This window comes from Medicago sativa, chromosome 5 (genome assembly GCF_051527215.1).
Source record: "Medicago sativa cultivar Bolivia chromosome 5, Bolivia_mono, whole genome shotgun sequence".
NCBI lineage: Eukaryota > Viridiplantae > Streptophyta > Magnoliopsida > Fabales > Fabaceae > Medicago > Medicago sativa.
Window position 1 is genome coordinate 35,188,146 of NC_140753.1, and position 21,150 is coordinate 35,209,295.

Below are 21,150 nucleotides of genomic sequence, written 5' to 3' on the forward strand. Positions count from 1 at the left end.
AATCGTGCAAAATAAAATAATTGACCCGAAAATAAATGGAAAACAAACTATTTAGACAGTGTATTTTGCATGTTATCACCTGTATGCGTATCTGGATTATTCTGTTATCTTGAATAACATAACGATGGCTGGCTGTACGACTCTTTTTATGGTAATAATTTAATCTTTATCTTAATTTCTTTATGAATTTATTAGAGTAAATGATATTATCATGTTAGATTATTTTATAATGTTTTAGATTTATTGAATATTTAACTCCAATAATTATTTTTGTGTATTATTTATTTTGTTGCAGGGATGGATTTTGGAGCATTTGCCAGGTCCTTACCCAAGGAAGCATAACCCGGAGTGGGAGCCGCAGAGACCATGTGTTGGGAGATGGCTTACTAGCAGAGGCATAAAGATGTGCCCCATTATTGCCTACGCCTGGATCGCTTGGAGGTGGATGACGTCAGGTTTTCTACCTATGGTGATCATAGAGACGTGCACCCATTTCAGATGTTGTGCACTTACTCGGGATGACTCATGTGTGGGAAGGAGAGGGTGTACCGTCATTTACCTGAGCGGGTAAAGAGGCAGTTATCCTTTGTGCAGGACATTCCCAGACATTCGTCAGATGTCCTTCAGGTGCCTACACAGATGCTGACCACTGTGTTGATGGACGCTCAGCCATGGTTATTCACTGTTTGGGGAGATGGGTGTGAGAGACCATGGCAGCATGCTCCTGGCTACATGGCTTGGTATGCCAGAGTCTCTCACCCTCGCATTCTCCCACCTGATGAAGGATCCCCTCCCAGGCCGGCGGACGTGGAGCAGATCATAGAGGAGGAGCATGCCAGGGAGATGCCTGACACACTGACGATCGTCCGGGATGTGGCGCACATAGCTGATGATATTGTGGCCAGGCAAGCCGAGATGAGCAAAGAGGAGATTGTCCGGGAGGTCATGCGGATAGCTAGTGCTACTCGCCCTGCCCTTACTTATCGGATTGCTAGGCGGCGCAGGGGGCAGCAGAGGCAGGGTAGGCAGGGCTGATTATTATTAGGATTTTTTTATGTATTTTTTGGCTATGATGATCATGATGTATTATTATGACATGTTCCGTACATTTTCCTATTTCTATTACATATACGTACGTTCGTTTTATATTATTTCTTGCGTTTTAATTTTACCATGTTCCTGTTAAATATTGGATGAATATGTTTAGGTATCAATTGGTTATTATATGAAAATTTTAGAAGAATTTTCAAGTGGTTATTTGATGAAAATCTTAGATGAAAATGAATATGAAAATGTAAATTGGTTAGGAAAGAGCTTCTGGAAAATGGTCAAGCACGTAGCGGCAGTTAACAACCGCTGACTTCAGCTTCAGTGGTTGTTAACAACCGCTGAGTTCCAGCGGCTGTTAACTGTCGGCGTATCATGTAGCGGTTGTTAACTTCCGCTGGGGGTATTAAGGTCATTTACTTGTGTCAATAGGAAGTATTCTATGTCAGAAAAGCAATTTTCATTCACCAAAGTTACTACACACTCAAACCGTCAAAATAACGAATAATTATTGTCTCTTAAATAATTACCCCAACTCACTAGTAACTTAGTAAAAATAATTATTCCCACTTAAAACACTAAAAATAACCTCCTAATTAAATTACTATTTTACCTTACTCACTAAATGACCAAAATACCCCTGAGATTAAAATGACTAAAATACCCTTCTTAAGCCAAACTCCACTAATCCCAAATAAAATGCACACAGATACAATTAATCACATACAAGCACATATAAACCAACATAATAAATAATTAAAATAATTCTAGCGAAAAAAGGATTATTACGACTCTCCCCGACTAAAAGAATTTTCGCCCTCGAAAATTACATAAGAAAACAACTCCGGATACGAAACCCTCATCCTACTATGTGATTCCCAGTTAGCACTCTCACCAGTTGGTCCAACCCAAATCACCTTTGTTATACCCTAATTTTGGACCTAAAAATACTAGCTCAATTCTTCCTTTCTTGCATTTCAAGTCATTTGAATTGTCCTTGATCAATTGCATCTTCCTCTGCATCTTATTTCAATATTACTTGCAAAATTCATGAAGAAGGGTATTTTAGTCATTTCCTGCATTCAAACTCATTTTAGTCCTTGAATGTTGTTTGAGTCTTTTCAAATAGTTTGAATAAGTCCTTATTTCAATTCCATGTCAAAATCCATTTCAAAAATTGCATTTGAAATCATTTTGAGTCAGTTTAGCCCCTAGGGGCATTTTAGTCTTTTCCTGTGGTAAAACTCTGTTTAATTTTTAAAAAATTTTGCCTCTGAGTCTTTTCAATGTGCTTGTATAAACTCTTGCTTTAATTCCATGTCAAAAACCATTTTAAAATTGCATTTGAGTCGTTTTGAGTCGTTTTAGTCCCTAGGGGCATTTTGGTCTTTTCACACGAAATTTTGGCAGAGAGAGGTTACTTTGAAGTACCTCATTTAAGTAGTTGGTTCATTTTTAGTCCTTTTTGTGTTTTTTATTTTTGTTTCACTTTAAGTTTTTTTCCAATTATCAAATTTTAATTCATTTTTTATAGTCCTCAAATTTTTTAAAAAAAAAAAAATTGCATTCAAGTCCTTTTTTTTTGTTTGTTTCGAATTTATTTTTAAGTTTTTTTTACAATTGCAGAGTAGTCCTATTTTGGTCCAGTTCATTTTTTAGTCCTTTTTTTATTTGCAGATTGGCCCTTTTAATTTTCACAATTGCAGAAAGGCCCCAAGTCCAAATTTCAGTCCAAGTTTAGTCCAGAGTACGTGGCAAGTACACATTGGCTATCAGGAACACATGTCACCTATATAAAGGCCCAATCATCACAGTCCCAAAGAGAACGCAACAACTCAGCAAAAAATTCAGTGCCACATCACAAACAGAAAAAAGTTTCTCTCTCCATTCATGATGAAGTTCATGAAGAACTTCATCATCTAACAAACCCTAACTGTTTCCAAATTCATCCAAAACAAACACAAGTTCACAAAGTTCATCACCAAATACACGAAATCAACACAAATTTCCAAAGAAATCGAAGCCAAAATACTTTCAATTCAACAAAAATATTTTCAGATTCAGCAAAGTTCTCAGTGATTACATGCGTAATCATCATCATTGAACTTGTTCCTTGCAATTCAAGCGTGAATCCGTCGATAACTACGACGAATTCGACGCGATCACAAGGAATTTTGAAAAAAGAGAAGAAGATAGATCAAACAACAAAGCTCATCAAGAACTCGATGAATACTCATCCCAAACCGAAACCCTAACTTTTCCAGATTCTCAAATTCGCATCAAATCATCACTGAATCACTCAATCCTCATCAATTTTCATCATAAAACAACAACAAATTCACAGGATTCCACGAAAGTCGCGAAGAAGAAGAAGAGTGAAAAGATCGATTTATTTTCGATCTTAGAAGCTACGAACTCACCAGAAGCAAGGAACGAAGATCTATTCCAAGCTTCTCTGTCCGAAGCAACAAGGTCACGAAGAGGTAACACTTCAATCTCTTCCTCTTTTTTCGATTTTTCTTCTGCATGTGTGTTCGTCTCTGCAAAACGACGTAGATCCAGGCCATTAAAAGGTTTCATTTCAAGTTTTTGTTCGAAAAAGTTTTGAAAGAGTGAAAACCGAGAAGATCGAAGCTAGATCTACGTTGTTTCGTTAAGTTCTTGTGGATTTCGTTGGTGAATCTGTGTTTAGGGTTAAAGAATGAGCAACATAAGCTTTAGATCGTAGGGTTTCCATGAAGTTAGGGTTCCGTCATCACCGGCGGTGGTCAATTCCGCCGGAGAAGATGATCGGAAGTTCTAGAGAGAACGAGAGAACTAGAGAGAGAAGGAGAGCCTTAGAGAGAGAAACTAGGGTTAAGAATGAAAGAAACGGTCTCATGTGCTTTTATATAGGCGTGAACCGAACTGGTTCATTCGAATCGGCCTGGTTCACCCTTGGACCAAGCGTCTCCACCGTCTGATTTAGGTTTTTAGGATCTGGATCAATCCAACGTCCCTGATACGTTTGGATGATCCAGAATCCATATTCCCTTGGGCCTGGGCTTTGTGTTACTGTTTTTTTTCGTTTTTTATGAATTTTCTTGCTGTTTGCACCATGTGACATGCTTTTTACGCCCCTATTCACTCAAAAATTTCTCTTAAAAATTCCTAAAATTTTTTATATATGCTCTTGTTTTTTTTTCTTGATATTTTTGTGATGTTGTTACATTTTAAAACCTAAAAAATATGTGTGGGATATTTCTTGTTATTTGTTTACTATTCTTGTTAAAATTTGTGAAGTTTTGTAAATTTTTGAGTCTAAAAATCCTTGAAAAATTCTATAAAAATTCATACAGGCTTCTTTATTTTTTTTTTTTTTTTGACAAAAAGAAACTTATTGCATTTCATTCATAATAATAGCAGAGATACAAGATGGAATCCTAATATGAATATGGAAACTAGCATGACGCAAAGCCACTTTAGCAAAGCTATGAGCAACTTCGTTGGCTTGTCTCCGAATGAACCTAACATCAGAGGTTACTAAATCAGAAGCTAACAGACGTCTACAATCATTAATTACTGCGCTAAAATTAGAGACGCCACTTTTACTACCATAAAGACTATCTACCACAGTTTTGGAATCAAGCTCAAAGTCCACAATACCTAGTTGCAGATCACGAACCCAGTACATTGCTGATAATAAGCCCAAAGCCTCACCCAAATCCACATCAAGAAGCGGAGTCATCCATTCAGTCTTGGCTAACACAAAGCGACCTTCATCATCTCGAATACAAACACCAATACCAACCCGATTCCGAGCTTGAGAGAAGGACGCATCAACATTACAAGTAAACCTGCCGGGACTTGGTTTGATCCACTTCAACTCATTCGGGGTGTCAGGATTCTGAGGAATATGATGTCGAATATTCTGAGCATTCCTCCAGCTAGTAAGAAGAGACCCTGCACGAGCACAAATATCTTGAGTGTTTTAATTGATAAAAAATAGTATGATGTTTTAGTGTTTTAATTGTGAAACTTTATGTAAAAAGCCTATGAAAATTGTGTAATTTCAATTCCAATTTTTGATGGATGTTTTTGATTCATGATATATGAGTTGTGAAGGTCTTGTTGCTGTTTGAATGTGTCTTTACTATATGTGTGTGCCTTGTGTTTAGTTACTTGCTTTGCAAGATTTGTTTGTGAATGAATAATGGAAAATATGCTTAAGTTCCTCATTAAAATGCATGGTCCCTCATATCTCTTTGATCCCCATTTTAAAATTTGAGTTTATGTTTTTTAAAAATGTGTTAAGATGTGAGGATTATAAGTCATGTGAGCTTTGTATTTTGTGGTATAATTTTGGCTATGCTTTGCATCATTTTTGCTATGTTTTGTGGTAATTTCTTTGCTTTTGTTATAGTAACTTTTACTTGCTTTATTTTCTTGATATTATCATGTGCTACTAACTCCTTCATTTCATGTTTCATGCATTCCATAAGGCATCTCATTCTCCATCTTATATTCTTGGTCGCTATCTTTCTCACACTTTAAAATTCATGCAAAAATTAGAATGTAATACTTAGGATTTTTTTTTGTACTTTACTTTTATGCAATTGTAAATTCTTACAAGACCATAGCATGTATCTAGGCCAATGATGTAAAGGACAATGGACTCTAATGATGTACACCGACACAAGCAGCGACACATGCACACACATCACATAGATATCTTTAGATATATGCTTAGGATATGCATGTTTAGATGTATGTTTAGGATTACATGTTTAGATGAATGCTTAGGATTTACACTTAGAAAAAATCAATTTTCCAAAAAAACTTGAACAACATCACTTGAAAACCTTTTCCAAAAATATAGGAGTCAAAACTCCTTTGCATTTTCTCTTTATTTTCTTAATCCAATTTCAACGAAAATTAATCATACTTGACTTTTTTTCAAAAATAACTAATCAAACCTCACTTTTTCTTAAAGTCTCATGCCTTTAAGGCTTCTCAATCTCCATTCTTCAAAATTCCAATTTTCAAACTTAAAATCAACCAACAAAAACAAAAACCTTTTTTGGAAGAGAACTACGGTGGATTTGATCCCTTAAACGGGTACGTAGGCAAGGAATCGAAATTCCTTCAATTCAATTAAAATAAAAATTCAAACACTTTCTTCTCCCTCCAATTCTTGACTTAGTAAACTTTAGGTGTAAATATCATTTTCCAAATAGCATTTAAGAATAAAGCGCGCGCGTAGAAAATGAAGACGGTTCCTATAGGATACTATAGTCGTTATGGGTGCCTAACACCTTCCCATAGCGAAAACAACTCCCGGACCTCGATTCTCAAGGGTTTTGCTTATTTTTTCCCTTCCCAAGAAAAAATGAGATATCAAAGGTTAAAAAGGTCCAAACGTAATCAATGTTTGACACCCGAAAACCAAGATAAAACAGATGGCGACTTCACTGGGGAGATTCGAGAGTTACGCCTAGTCTTTATTTCCACGCTTGCGCTTTCGTTTTTACTTGCTTCTTTTACTTGCTTCTTTTTGCTTCCTTATGTGAATAAATGTTTAAATTCTTGAAAACGTGTGGGGTGTGAATATCAAAAGTGCTACACCTGGGCTGAGTGAACTTAGGATTTAGGAGGGATATAATCGACAATTCATTCCGGGGGTTGCCTCGTGTTTTGGATTATGCGATCAACCCCACATAGCTGAGGCATTTTGGGGGTGATGTTGTCGGCGCGTGTTGTCGCGTTTAGGCACTTTACATCTAATTGTTCTATGACGCTATGAACCGTAGATAACCGAACCCATCCATGGCCATTTTCTAGGATGTAGTGCGGAGGCTAAACCGAGTGTTGTCTCGAATTTTAGTCGTCACGCGATACTACACTCAAGTTAGACCTTCTTACGGATAATCATGGAGCGAGTGTTGTCTCGTGACACCGTGATATACGTCGGAGAGGTTGTGACTTGGGAACCTTTTTAGAACCCGGTTACTATTATCCAAAGCCCTAGTTTCACCGGACACCGTGTCCACCCATGACTCCTCGACTTTGAACTTCAACCCACCATGTTTTCTCCGAACTTGAACATAATCATGCATACATGCATACAAGCATAAACTTTTTTTTCATGCATTTATCGAAGGGCTTAGACCAATTGAATTTGTAAACATTGTAGGAATGGGGAAGACTAAGTCCTACAAGTTCAAGGAAGTGGATTTGGCTAGTTTGAGAGGTTTGGCACTCAAGATCGAGGATCCGACTGGTTTCCGACACCGTTACGGGGCTTTACTTACTCTTCTCCAGACTAATGTGGATGAGAAGCTTGTGCACACCCTAGTGCAATTCTATGATCGGGAGTATCGGTGCTTTACTTTTCCCGACTTTCAGTTGGTGCCCACTTTAGAGGCTTATTCTTGCTTGATGGGTCTATCTATTGCTAAAGGGGTACCCTTCGCGGGACTTGAGAATCCTCCTACTCCATTGGTTATTGCTAAGGATCTCTATCTCAAGACCACCGATGTCTCCAAGAATCTTGTCACTAAGGCTCACATCCGAGAGTTCACTTCGAAGTATTTACTTGAGAAAGCCAATCTCGAAATTACTTGTCAGGACACTCTTGAGGCTATTCTCGCACTTCTCATCTATGGGCTTATTCTCTTTCCAAATCTTGATGACTTCGTGGACATGAATGCTATTATGATCTTCCACTCCAAGAATCCGGTTTCTACTTTGCTGGCTGACACATACCATGCTATTCACGATCGATCCGGCAAGGGTCGTGGATACATTCTTTGTTGTGTACCTCTTCTCTATAGGTGGTTTATTTCGCACCTTCCGAAGTCTTTCCATGATAATCCAGAGAATTGGTCTATTTCACAAAGGATCATGGCTCTCACTCCTAATGAAGTGGTTTGGCTTACTCCCGCTGCTAGAGTCAAAGAAATTATATTGGGTGGTGGAAAGTTTCTTAATGTACCTCTTCTTGGTACCCGGGGTGGAATAAACTATAACCCGGAGCTCGCTTTGCGACAATTTGGTTTCCCGATGAAAGAAAAGCCCATCAATCTTGCTACATCTCCTTACTTCTTCCACTACTCCAATGCACCCATAGGAATAAGAGAAGATTTCATAGAGGCTTGGTCTAAACTTCGGAAGAGAGAGGTGAAGCATATGGGTGTGAGATCCGGTGTTGCTCATGAGGCCTATACACAGTGGGTAATAAACCAAGCTGAGAAGATTGGTATGCCTTACCCCGCCATGAGATATGTGTCTGCATCTATTCCAACCATGCCTTTGCCTCTACTTCCACCTACTCAGGAGATGTATCAGGAGCATCTAGCTATGGAGAGTCGAGAGAAGCATCAGTGGAGGACTAGATACTATAAGGCTGAGAACTTGATTATGACTTTGGATGGAAAAGATGAACAAAAGACTCATGAGGTGTTAACACTGAAGAAAGAGTTGGCTAAAGCTAGGAAGGAAATTGAAGAAAAGGATAAGTTGCTTATGAGGAACTCCAAGAGGGCTAGGGGTGCCCGTAACTTCTATGCACGATACTGCAATTATGAGTCTGGATCTGAGTCTGAGGATGATGCCTCCACTTCCTATGCTTGAGGATTTCTGTTTCCTGTTGTTATTTTCAGTTGTTTATGTTGTTTTACATTTCAAAGTCTATCCCTTGGCTTAGTATTTCAAAGGGAATCGTCTTGTAAGACTCTATGATGTTTGATTTTTTTTTTGATTGTTTAGTAATGTTTACAAGTTTCTAATTTGTCTAAAACCCATCGATAACACAAAAAGAGTCTTTTTGCATATGCATTAACACATTTCATGCATCATATGCATTCACTGGTCACAAAAAACTTCTCTCGTGCTCATTGCCTCCTGGTTTTTTCCGCCGCAGTCTGAAAAGTGGCTCGTGCTCGTAAGGTTTACCAACCAGATAGAGTTCATCAAACAAGATTGTACAAGAGAAGAAACATGGCTAACTTTGAAGAAGAAAATGCTCAGCTCCGTGCCGAATTGGCTGCTATGAAAGAAGACTTGGCTAAGGCTCATGACGCTATGTCCACTATGATGGCTGCACAAGAACAACCAGCCACATCTGCTCCAGTTTCTACTGAAGTGATTCCATCTATCCCACTGTCTACTATGATGTCTGATGCTCGGTTTGTTATGCCCAATGGACACCCTTATGGACTCCCAGCTTTCTATGCTCCTAATACTGCGGCTGGTATTTCTGGTATTGGCAATCAAGGACAGATTCCTGTGACAACTTTTGCTACTACACCTACTTCTATGCCTCAAGTGACTACTGTTGTTACCGACCCAGTTGTACACACTATGCAACAGGTAATTGATGTTGATACTCCACGTGGACAAGATCCTATAATGGAAGCTATGAGGAGACAGTTAAGAGAATTGGCTGGAGAACTCCGTGAGGTCAAAGCTAGCCGTGGGAACGGTGTTTCTGCTAAGGCTCGTGATCTATGCCTGGTGTCCCGATTTGAGGTTCCTAAGAAGTTCAAAGTACCAGATTTCGACAAATACAATGGAACTTCTTGTCCACATAGCCATGTCATTCGGTACGTCCGAAAGATTGCCAACTACGTAGATAATGATGCGCTGATGATCCACTGCTTCCAGGATAGCTTGATGGAAGATGCGGCAGACTGGTATACTGGTTTAAGCAAAGACAATATCCATACCTCTGAGGAACTCACTGCTGCTTTTGAAAACCACTATGAGTTTAATACCCGCTTGAAGCCGAATAGAGATTCTCTTAAGTCTTTGTCTCAGAAGTCAGATGAAACTTTCCGTGAATACGCTCAGAGATGGAGAGGGGCAGCTGCCCGTGTTTCTCCTCGGCTTGATGAAGAAGAACTGACCCAGACATTCCTGAAAACTTTAAAGAAGGAATATGTTGAAAGAATGATAGTCTCTGCTCCGAATAATTTCTCCGACATGGTTACTATGGGAACTCGTCTAGAGGAGGCTGTCAGAGAAGGTATCATTGTTCTTGAAAAGGGGGAATCTTCAGCTAGTGCACCTAAGAAGTATGGTAATGGCCACCATAAGAAGAAAGAATCTGAAGTAGGGATGGTATCTGGTAACCCGTCTACAACTGCTGCTCAGTTACCCCTGCCCTACCAATATATGCAGTACTCTCAACATCCTTTCTTCCCACCATTCTACCAGCAGTATCCTCTGCCACCAGGTCAACCACCACTGCCCGTTAATGTCGTTGCTCAACAAGTACAACAATAGCCTCCTGCTCAACAGCAACAGCAGCAACAACAGGGTCCTCGGCCCAAGACTTATTTTCCACCAATACCAATGCGGTACGCTGATCTGCTCCCAACTCTACTCGCCAAGGGCCACTGCGTCACCAGACCAGGCAAGCCTCCGCCTACACCATTGCCTCCCAGGTTCCGACAGGATCTCACATGTGAGTTCCATCAGGGCGCTCAAGGCCACGATGTTGAGGGTTGCTATGCTCTGAAGTATATTGTAAAAGACCTGATGGACAGAGGACGGTTGACTTTTGAAAATAGTGTTCCTCATGTTCTTGACAATCCACTTCCAAACCATGCTGCTGTTAACATGATTGAGGCTTTCGAAAGAGTGCGTGTTCATCAAGAGGCTCCCATGTTGGATGTCCGTAATGTTGCTACTCCTTTGGTGCCACTACATGTCGAACTTTGCCAGGCTTCTTTGTTTAATCACGATCATGCTTCCTGTTCAGAATGTCTTCAAAATCCTATGGGTTGTGGCGTGGTGCAAGATGATATACAGAGCCTGATGGATGACAAGCACTTGATTGCCAGTGATGTTTGCGTGATTGTGCCAGTGTTCCATGATTCTCCGGCTGAAAGTACATCTCAGACAAAGAATGTTGAACCTTTGGTGATCAGGTTATCTGGTTCGGTATCTTATGCCTCTACAAAGGCAATCCCTTACAAGTATGACGCAACCATGATTGAGAATGGAGTGGAAGTGCCTCTGGTATCCTCAGCTACGGTTGATAATGTTGCTGGAGAAATTACAGCTCTGAGAAGTGGAAAAGTCCGTCCACCCTTGTTCCAAAAGAAGGTGGTTACACCTGTTGCTACAATAACTCCACCAGTTGCTCCTCCTGTTGACAAGAACGCCAGCCCAACAGGCCAATCTATTGAAGAGTCTAATCTGGACGAAATTCTGAGGCTTATCAAAAGGAGCGATTATAAGATTGTAGACCAGCTGCTGCAAACTCCGTCGAAAATATCCATCTTGTCCTTGCTCCTGAGCTCAGAAGCTCACAGGAAAGTATTAGTGAAAGTGCTGGAACAGGCCTATGTTGACCATGAAGTCTCCGTGGATCAGTTCGATGGAGTAATGGGTAACATTACTGCTTGCAATAAATTGGGGTTTGGTGACGACGAGCTCCCCGAAGCAGGGAAACACCACAACTTGGCTCTGCATATCTCAGTACACTGCAAGTCTGACATGATATCCAATGTGTTGGTGGACACTGGATCATCTTTAAATGTAATGCCTGAGTCTACACTAAGACAGTTGAGTCATCATGGAATTTCTCTGAGGGGAAGTAGCTATTTGGTTAAGGCTTTCGACGGATCTCGCAAGGATGTTCTTGGGGAAGTAGACTTGCCAATTACCATTGGTCCCGAGACATTTCAGATTACTTTCCAGGTCATGGACATCAATGCCTCTTACAGTTGTCTCCTCGGAAGACCATGGATTCATGACGCTGGGGCAATAACTTCTACTCTGCATCAGAAACTCAAGTTTGTGAGGAATGGTAAGCTTGTCACTGTACATGGTGAAGAAGCATATCTGGTTAGCCAAGTGTCATCTTTCTCTTGTGTTGAAGCAGGGTCCGCTGAAGGGACGTCATTTCAAGGCTTGACTGTTGAAGGTGCAGAACCCCGGAGAGCTAGTGCTAGCATGGCTTCATTGAAAGACGCCCAGAAGGCTGTTCAAGAGGGGCAAGCTGCTGGCTGGGGCAAAGTGATACAGATTTTGGAAAACAAGCGTAAAGAGGGCCTTGGATTCTCCCCGGCTTCAGGCGTTTCAACAGGAACTTTCTACAGTGCTGGGTTTATCAATGCTATTGCTGAAGATGCTGCTGAAAGTAGTTATGTGCCTACATTTGTTGTACCAGGAGGCACTGTGAGAAATTGGGAGGCCATTGATGTTCCTTTAGTCATGCATGCTTCCATGTAATGTGTCTTGTTGTTCATGCTTTTTTTGTTTTCAAAATAACAATCCTTTCGCTCTGCCCAAGGCGAAAGTGATATCATTGTAAGGGCATGTTTGTTTCGGCATTGCCGTTATCAATAAAAGTTGTCGTCTTTTCCGCGACTCTTTGTTTTTTTTACTTTTTAGTGCTTTTTTCTTGGAAATAATGGTAATGCCAGAAAAAACCAAAACATCTGTATTTTCTTATTAATTTCAAAAATCTGCATGAAAAACATTTTTCTAAAATCATCCCAAATCACATTATGCAGATTGAACCATAATAAACCCGTTGAACACAGTGACCCTATGGTTCCTCCAAATTTTGAATTCCCTGTATATGAAGCTGAAGATGAGGAGGATGATGAAGAGATACCGTACAAGATCACTCGACTGCTTGAGCAAGAAAGAAGAGCCATTCAGCCTCACCAAGAAGAGATTGAGCTCATCAACCTGGGTACTGAAGAGAACAAGCGAGAGATCAAGATTGGTGCTGCACTTGAGCCAGAGGTGAAAAAGAAGATTACTCAGCTTCTCCATGATTATCTAGATGTCTTTGCATGGTCCTATGAAGATATGTCGGGTCTAGATCCCAAGATTGTGGAACATCGGATACCGACAAGACCTGAATGTCCTCCTGTCAAACAAAAATTGAGAAGGTCTCGTCCAGACATGGCTCTTAAGATCAAGGCTGAGGTGCAGAAGCAAATTGATGCGGGTTTCCTCATGACAGTTGAATATCCTGAGTGGATTGCCAACATTGTACCAGTACTGAAGAAAGATGGGAAAGTTCGAATGTGTGTTGATTACAGAGATTTGAATAAAGCCAGTCCGAAAGATAACTTCCCATTGCCTCATATTGATGTGCTTGTTGACAATACTGCTCAATCCAAAGTGTTCTCCTTTATGGATGGTTTCTCTGGCTATAACCAGATACGGATGTCACCAGAAGATAGAGAAAAGACGTCCTTCATCACTCCGTGGGGAACATTCTACTATAAAGTGATGCCGTTCGGCTTGATAAACGCTGGTGCAACCTATCAAAGAGGTATGACAACTCTGTTTCATGATATGATTCACAAAGAGATTGAAGTATATGTTGATGACATGATTGTGAAATCAAGTGATGAAGAGCAGCATGTTGTGTATTTGAAGAAGATGTTTGAAAGATTAAGAAAGTACAAGCTGCGGTTGAACCCTAACAAGTGCACATTTGGTGTAAGATCAGGAAAATTGCTAGGCTTCATTGTCAGTCAAAGGGGCATTGAAGTGGATCCTGACAAAGTCCGAGCCATCAGAGAGATGCCGGCCCCTCAAACTGAAAAGCAAGTCAGAGGTTTCCTCGGGCGTCTGAATTATATTTCAAGATTCATATCTCACATGACTACTACTTGTGGACCAATTTTCAAATTGCTCAGAAAGAATCAGCCTGTTGTATGGAATGATGAATGTCAGGAAGCTTTTGATAGCATTAAAGAATACTTGTTGGAACCACCAATCCTTGTCCCACCAGTGGAAGGAAGGCCTTTGATTATGTATCTGTCAGTGTTAGATGATTCAGTGGGTTGTGTTCTCGGTCAACAGGACGAGACTGGTAAGAAAGAACATGCTATCTACTATCTGAGCAAGAAGTTCACCGACTGTGAGACTCGATATACAATGCTTGAAAAGACTTGTTGTGCCTTAGTTTGGGCTGCCAAACGCCTGCGTCATTATATGGTGAATCATACAACTTGGTTGATATCCCGAATGGACCCAATCAAATACATCTTTGAAAAGCCCGCTGTTACTGGAAAGATTGCACGTTGGCAAATGTTGTTGTCTGAATATGATATTGTGTACAAAGCTCAGAAAGCAATCAAAGGAAGCATCCTTGCCGAGCATCTTGCTTGTCAACCTCTCGATGATTACCAGCCAATCAAGTTTGAATTCCCTAATGAAGAGATCATGTATCTGAAAGCAAAAGACTGTGAAGAACCACTGATCAATGAAGGGTCGGATCCCAATAGCAAGTGGGGGCTGGTATTTGATGGTGCTGTCAATGCTTATGGTAAAGGGATTGGGGCCATTATTGTAACTCCACAGGGGCACCATATTCCTTTCACTGCTCGAATAACCTTTGAATGCACGAACAACATAGCTGAATATGAAGCATGCATTTGGGGCATTGAAGAAGCCATTGATATGAGAATTAAGCACCTTGACATCTATGGAGATTCCACACTTGTTATTAATCAGATAAAGGGTGAATGGGAGACTCATCATGAGAAGTTGACCCCTTACCGTGACTATGCAAGACGTTTGTTGACATACTTCACCAAAGTTGAGTTGCACCACATCCCCCGGGATGAAAACCAGATGGCTGATGCTCTTGCTACTCTGTCTTCCATGTTTCGTGTGAACCATTGGAATGACGTGCCCGTAATCAAAGTACAATGTCTTGATAGACCCGCTCATGTGTTTACTATTGAAAATATGCCAGATCCAACTGATGAAGGTGTGAATTAGAAAACCTTGGTATTATAACATCAAACAGTTCTTGCAGAATCATGAATATCCATCTGGTGCTTCCAACAGGGATAAAAAGACCTTGAGAAGATGAGCTAGCAGGTTCCTTCTGGACGGAGAAATCCTATACAAAAGGAACTATGACATGGTCTTGTTGAGATGTGTTGACAAACAAGAAGCTGAGAAATTGATGCATGATGTACATGACGGCACCTTTGGGACCCATGCTACGGGTCACACTATGTCAAGAAAATTGTTAAGAGCCGGCTATTACTGGATAACTATGGAGCGTGACTGCCACAGACATGCCAAGAGATGCCACAAATGTCAAATATATGCTGACAAGATTCATGTACCTCCACATGCCCTCAATGTTATATCTTCCCCATGGCCTTTCTCTATGTGGGGCATTGACATGATCGGAAGAACTGAACCAAAAGCTTCCAATGGGCATCGTTGTATTCAAGTGGCAATTGACCACTTCACCAAGTGGGTTGAGGCTGCCTCCTATGCAAATGTGACCAAGCAAGTGGTTGTCAAGTTTATCAAGAATAACATCATCTGTCGATATGGCGTTCCCAACAAGATCATCACTGACAATGGTTCCAATCTGAACAATAGCATGATGCAAGCTTTATGTGAAGAATTCAAAATCGAACATCACAACTCTTCTCCTTATAGACCTCAGATGAATGGTGCAATTGAGGCCGCTAACAAGAACATCAAGAAGATTGTTCAGAAGATGGTCACTACTTACAAAGACTGGCATGAGATGCTACCTTTTGCCTTGCATGGTTACCGTACTACGGTGCATAGTTCAACCGGGGCAACTCCTTTCTCTCTGGTATATGGTATGGAAGCAGTTATCCCTCTGGAAGTGGAGATTCTGTCTCTTCGAGTGATCATGGAAGCGAAATTAACTGAGGCTGAATGGTGTCAAAGTCGGTATGATCAGTTGAATCTGATGGAAGAGAAACGTATGGATGCTATGGCTCATGGACAGTTGTATCAAGTACGAATGAAGAATGCTTTTGACAAGAAAGTCCGACCTCGTGAATTCAAGGAAGGCAAACTTGTATTGAAAAGAAGGATAAGCCAGCAACCTGACCCAAGGGGCAAGTGGACACCTAACTATGAAGGTCCTTATGTTGTCAAGAAGGCTTTCTCCGGTGGTGCTTTGATCCTTACACACATGGATGGTGTTGAACTCCCAAATCCTGTTAATGCCGATATAGTCAAGAAATACTTTGTCTAAAAAGAAAAGAACAGCGTGGTAGGTCGAAAACCCGAAAGGGCGGCCTAGGCAAAAATGCGCTTCCCGGTGGATCGAAAACCCGAAAGGGCGATCCAGGCAAAAGTTAGGGACAAAAAAAAGAATATGAAAAAGCTCGCTGAGATTGTACGCAACTCAGGCAAGAATGAGCGTCTCGATGAGCCGAAAACCCGAAAGGGCGGTTCATGCAAAAATGAGATTGATAATAAAAGACAAGTAACTATATCTGGCAAATCACCATCACTCATTGGGGCATCTGCAACTGTCAATGATCATCTTCATCAGAAGCTTCTGTACTTGTGAATTCAAAATTTCTATGAAATGTAGCGGTCATCGTGTTCAATGTACCACCAACCAATAAAATTACCATTTTCCAAGCTTTGTAAATCCGTGGAGTTATGCCTTTGGCTGATTTTCACTCTTCTACATCAATTTGAGCATGTGCTATTGTTTGAAACTCTATTTTCTTTCTACTTTCAATGCTATATACAAAATATTCTCTTTCTATTTGATAATGTCATTGTATGAAACAAACATTTTTGAAAATTGAAAAATCCTTTCCTGTCTATTTTGAAAGCAAACCAGGATGATCTGTGGTCAATGGTAAGAATGAAAAAACAGAATGAAAATGAAAGCTTGAAAAAAAATGCAAATGAAAAGCTCGCTAAGTTGAAAACCCGGAAGGGCGGCTTAGGCAAAAATGAGCACCCCGCTGATTGATAACCTATGAAGGCAATTCAGGCAAAAATGGGGCAGTGAAAAGAAGTTATTCCCGGTGAATCAAAAGCCCGAAAGGGCGGTTCAGGTAAAAATGGGATTGAAGAATGAAAGAATGAAAAGCATTGACCACAGATGCGAATATCCAATGTTTACCCAGCACTGACACACCTAACAACGGCGACCTGTATCCAAGAATCTTCCAAGGGTCCCTCCTCTACGAGCTTCTATTTGCCCTCAGCCATGGTTTTGATACGTCTTCCAACGACGGTCTCTCCAAAGAGGATTTCTGTATGAATATGTTATAGCACGAGCCACTACGTGCCCAAGCTTCCAATGTTTCGTCTGTCTCTGTGAAACTTCTCTGTCAAACTACAAACCAATCATGCATTTCAAGCATTCATACATGCATAATCATGCATTCTATGTGCTCATACATTTGATAATCTTGTTATACCATACATACATGTTGCATTTCCAATCTCAACTTTCAATTCAATTCAATTTCCATTTTCAATTCAACTCAATTTCAAATTTCTATCCAACTCAACTCAATCTCAATTTCAATTCAACCCAATTTCAATTTTCAATCCAACTCAATCTCAATCTCCAATTCAATTCAATTTCAACTCTCAATTCAATGTCTATGTCTATGTCTCTGATAATCTCAATGTTCAATCTCTCTTTCAATCTCAAACTTTCAATTCAATGTCTTTGTCAATGTTAATCCACTCTCAATTTGTTTTTGGGCCAACAATAATGGTCATGTCTATTTTCAAATCAAGTCAACATCAACTCACTCTCAATTTGTATCCTTCCAAATCAAACTTCCAATCTGTATCTTGTTATTGGTCGAGTGGCTAGTTCGATCCAAAGAACAGCTTGTACCTGCTTATATGCATATGTTTCCGGTCAAACGGCAAGTTCGATCCGAAGAACAGTTTGTACCCTGCTTATGTTTTGTTATCGGTCAAACGACAAGTTCGGTCCAAAGAATAGTTTGTACCAATCAACATGTTGTGATATTGATCAAGCCGCAAGTTCGATCCAAAGGGCAGCTTGTGTCATCCTTTTGTCTATACTTCGAGGTCAAATAACAAGTTCGATCCAAAGAACAGTTTGTACCTGCCTATCTGTTTGTATCTTCAATCAAGCGACAAGTTCGATCCAAAGAACAGCTTGTATCTTCCTATATGTCTATGTCTCCGGTCAAATGCCAAGTTCGATCCAAAGAACAGCTTGTACCTGTCTTGTATCTCTATTCCTAGTCAAGTAGCAAGTTCGATCCAAAGAGCAGCTTGCACCCATCTTCTGTTTGTATTGCATGGTCAAGTGGCGAGTTCGATCCAAAGAACAGCTTGTACCTATCTTTTGTCCCCTGATTTGTCTACCCTGTCAATGTCTACCTAAGTCCCCAGTGATATGACATGCTCTGTAGACTCCAGTTCGTTTGTCTTGCATTCATAATCAAAATGTTGCATGGCATTCATATTTTGAAAATCTGAGAGCGTATTTTTATGTCCAAAAACAGTGCAAATGTTAATATTTAAGTATCTTCGTCCCGTCAAATCAAAGACTTCGTCTCTTGACTCTCCGGACAAAGAAACTTAAATAGGGGCAGCTGTTATACCCTAATTTTGGACCTAAAAATACTAGCTCAATTCTTCCTTTCTTGCATTTCAAGTCATTTGAATTGTCCTTGATCAATTGCATCTTCCTCTGCATCTTATTTCAATATTACTAGCAAAATTCATGAAGAAGGGTATTTTAGTCATTTCCTGCATTCAAACTCATTTTAGTCCTTGAAAGTTGTTTGAGTCTTTTCAAATAGTTTGAATAAGTCCTTATTTCAATTCCATGTCAAAATCCATTTCAAAAATTGCATTGAAATCATTTTGAGTCAGTTTAGCCCCTAGGGGCATTTTAGTCTTTTCCTGTGTTAAAACTCTGTTTAATTTCTAAAAAAATTTGCCTCTGAGTTTTTTCAATGTGCTTGTATAAACTCTTGCTTTAATTCCATGTCAAAAACCATTTTAAAATTGCATTTGAGTCGTTTTGAGTCGTTTTAGTCCCTAGGGGCATTTTGGTCTTTTCAAACGAAATTTTGGCAGAGAGAGGTTACTTTGAAGTACCTCATTTAAGTAGTTGGTTCATTTTTATTCCTTTTTGTGTTTTTTATTTTTGTTTCACTTGAAGTTTTTTTCCAATTATCAAATTTTAATTCATTTTTTATAGTCCTCAAATTTTTTTTTTAAAAAAAAATTGCATTCAAGTCCTTTTTTTTTGTTTGTTTCGAATTTATTTTTAAGTTTTTTTTTACAATTGCAGAGTAGTCCTATTTTGGTCCAGTTCATTTTTTAGTCCTTTTTTTATTTGCAGATTGGCCCTTTTAATTTTCACAATTGCAGAAAGGCCCCAAGTCCAAATTTCAGTCCAAGTTTAGTCCAGAGTACGTGGCAAGCACACATTGGCTATCAGGAACACATGTCACCTATATAAAGGCCCAATCATCACAATCCCAAAGAGAATGCAACAACTCAGCAAAAAATTCAGTGCCACATCACAAACAGAAAGAAGTTTCTCTCTCCATTCAGTTACGATCAAAAACCACATTTCATCGAGAACATGATGAAGTTCATGAAGAACTTCATCATCTAACAAACCCTAAATGTTTCCAAATTCATCCAAAACAAACACAAGTTCACAAAGTTCATCACCAAATACACGAAATCAACACAAATTTCCAAAGAAATTGAAGCCAAAATACTTTCAATTCAACAAAAATATTTTCATATTCAGCAAAGTTCTCAGTGATTACATGCGTAATCATCATCATTGAACTTGTTCCTTGCAATTCAAGCGTGAATCCTTCGATAACTACGACGAATTCGACGCGATTACAAGGAATTTTGAAAAAAGAGAAGAAGATAGATCAAACAGCAAAGCTCATCAAGAACTCGATGAATACTCATCCCAAACCTAAACCCTAACTTTTCCAGATTCTCAAATTCGCATCAAATCATCACTGAATCACTCAATCCTCATCAATTTTCATCATAAAACAACAACAAATTCACAGGATTCCACGAAAGTCGCGAAGAAGAAGAAGAGTGAAAAAATCGATTTATTTTCGATCTTAGAAGCTACGAACTCACCAGAAGCAAGGAACGAAGATCTATTCCAAGCTTCTCTGTCCGAAGCAACAAGGTCACGAAGAGGTAACACTTCAATCTCTTCCTCTTTTTTCGATTTTTCTTCTGCATGTGTGTTCGTCTCTGCAAAACGACGTAGATCCAGGCCATTAAAAGGTTTCAGTTCAAGTTTTTGTTCGAAAAAGTTTTGAAAGAGTGAAAACCGAGAAGATCGAAGCTAGATCTATGTCGTTTCGTTAAGTTCTTGTGGATTTCGTTGGTGAATCTGTGTTTAGGGTTAAAGAATGAGCAACATAAGCTTTAGATCGTAGGGTTTCCATGAAGTTAGGGTTCCGTCATCACCGGCGGTGGTCAATTCCGTCGGAGAAGATGATCGGAAGTTCTAGAGAGAACGAGAGAACTATAGAGAGAAGGAGAGCCTTAGAGAGAGAAACTAGGGTTAAGAATGAAAGAACCGGTCTCATGTGCCTTTATATAGGCGTGAACCGAACTGGTTCACCCTTGGACCAAGCGTCTCCACCGTCTGATTTAGGTTTTTAGGATCTGGATCAATCCAACGTCCCTGATACGTTTGGATGATCCAGAATCCATATTCCCTTGGGCCTGGGCTTTGTGTTACTGTTTTTTTTTCGTTTTTTATGAATTTTCTTGCTGTTTGCACCATGTGACATGCTTTTTACGCCCCTATTCACTTAAAAATTTCTCTTAAAAATTCCTAAAATTTTTTATATATGCTCTTGTTTTTTTTTTCTTGATATTTTTGTGATGTTACATTTTAAAACCTAAAAAATATGTGTGGGATATTTCTTGTTATTTGTTTACTATTCTTGTTAAAATTTGTGAAGTTTTGTACATTTTTGAGTCTAAAAATCCTTGAAAAATTCTATAAAAATTCATACAGGCTTCTTTATTTTTATTTTTTTGTGGTCCTTTTATGATATTTGTTGTGTTGGAAAATTGATAAAAAATAGCATGATGTTTTAGTGTTTTAATTGTGAAACTTTATGTAAAAAGCCTATGAAAATTGTGTAATTTCAATTCCAATTCTTGATGGATGTTTTTGATTCATGATATATGAGTTGTGAAGGTCTTGTTGCTGTTTGAATGTGTCTTTACTATATGTGTGTGCCTTGTGTTTAGTTACTTGCTTTGCAAGATTTGTTTGTGAATGAATAATGGAAAATATGCTTAAGTTCCTCATTAAAATGCATGGTCCCTCAT

At 39.5% G+C, this 21,150-nt stretch overlaps 2 protein-coding genes across 2 annotated transcripts; one reads left to right on the forward strand and one right to left on the reverse strand.

Annotated features, from left to right (window-relative positions):
• Positions 1-124: 124 nt before the first annotated feature.
• On the forward strand, positions 125-1,035 carry LOC146922013 (uncharacterized). Its single transcript, XM_085711432.1, has 3 exons — positions 125-151; positions 296-469; positions 595-1,035. Exons 1-3 carry the CDS (start codon positions 125-127, stop codon positions 1,033-1,035), a joined length of 642 nt encoding a protein of 213 aa, XP_085567558.1.
• A 3,388-nt stretch (positions 1,036-4,423) lies between these two features.
• LOC146922014 (uncharacterized) lies at positions 4,424-5,275 on the reverse strand. The gene is made up of 2 exons (XM_085711433.1): positions 5,209-5,275; positions 4,424-4,989 (listed from the first exon to the last, which is right to left on the reverse strand). Exons 1-2 carry the CDS (start codon positions 5,273-5,275, stop codon positions 4,424-4,426), a joined length of 633 nt encoding a protein of 210 aa, XP_085567559.1.
• Positions 5,276-21,150: the final 15,875 nt, after the last annotated feature.

What these genes read in the sequence shown, in the direction of transcription:
- LOC146922013 (XM_085711432.1), top strand. Translation starts at nt 125, where the DNA reads ATGGCTGGCTGTACGACTCTTTTTATG. An exon ending in GCTGTACGACTCTTTTTATG is followed by an intron (nt 152 to 295) that starts GTAATAATTTAA and finishes ATTTTGTTGCAG; the next exon opens with GGATGGATTTTGGAGCATTT. An exon ending in CGTCAGGTTTTCTACCTATG is followed by an intron (nt 470 to 594) that starts GTGATCATAGAG and finishes TCCTTTGTGCAG; the next exon opens with GACATTCCCAGACATTCGTC.
- LOC146922014 (XM_085711433.1), bottom strand. Translation starts at nt 5,275, where the DNA reads ATGCATTTTAATGAGGAACTTAAGCATATTTTCCATTATTCATTCACA. An exon ending in AAACAAATCTTGCAAAGCAA is followed by an intron (nt 4,990 to 5,208) that starts GTAACTAAACAC and finishes GTGCTCGTGCAG; the next exon opens with GGTCTCTTCTTACTAGCTGG.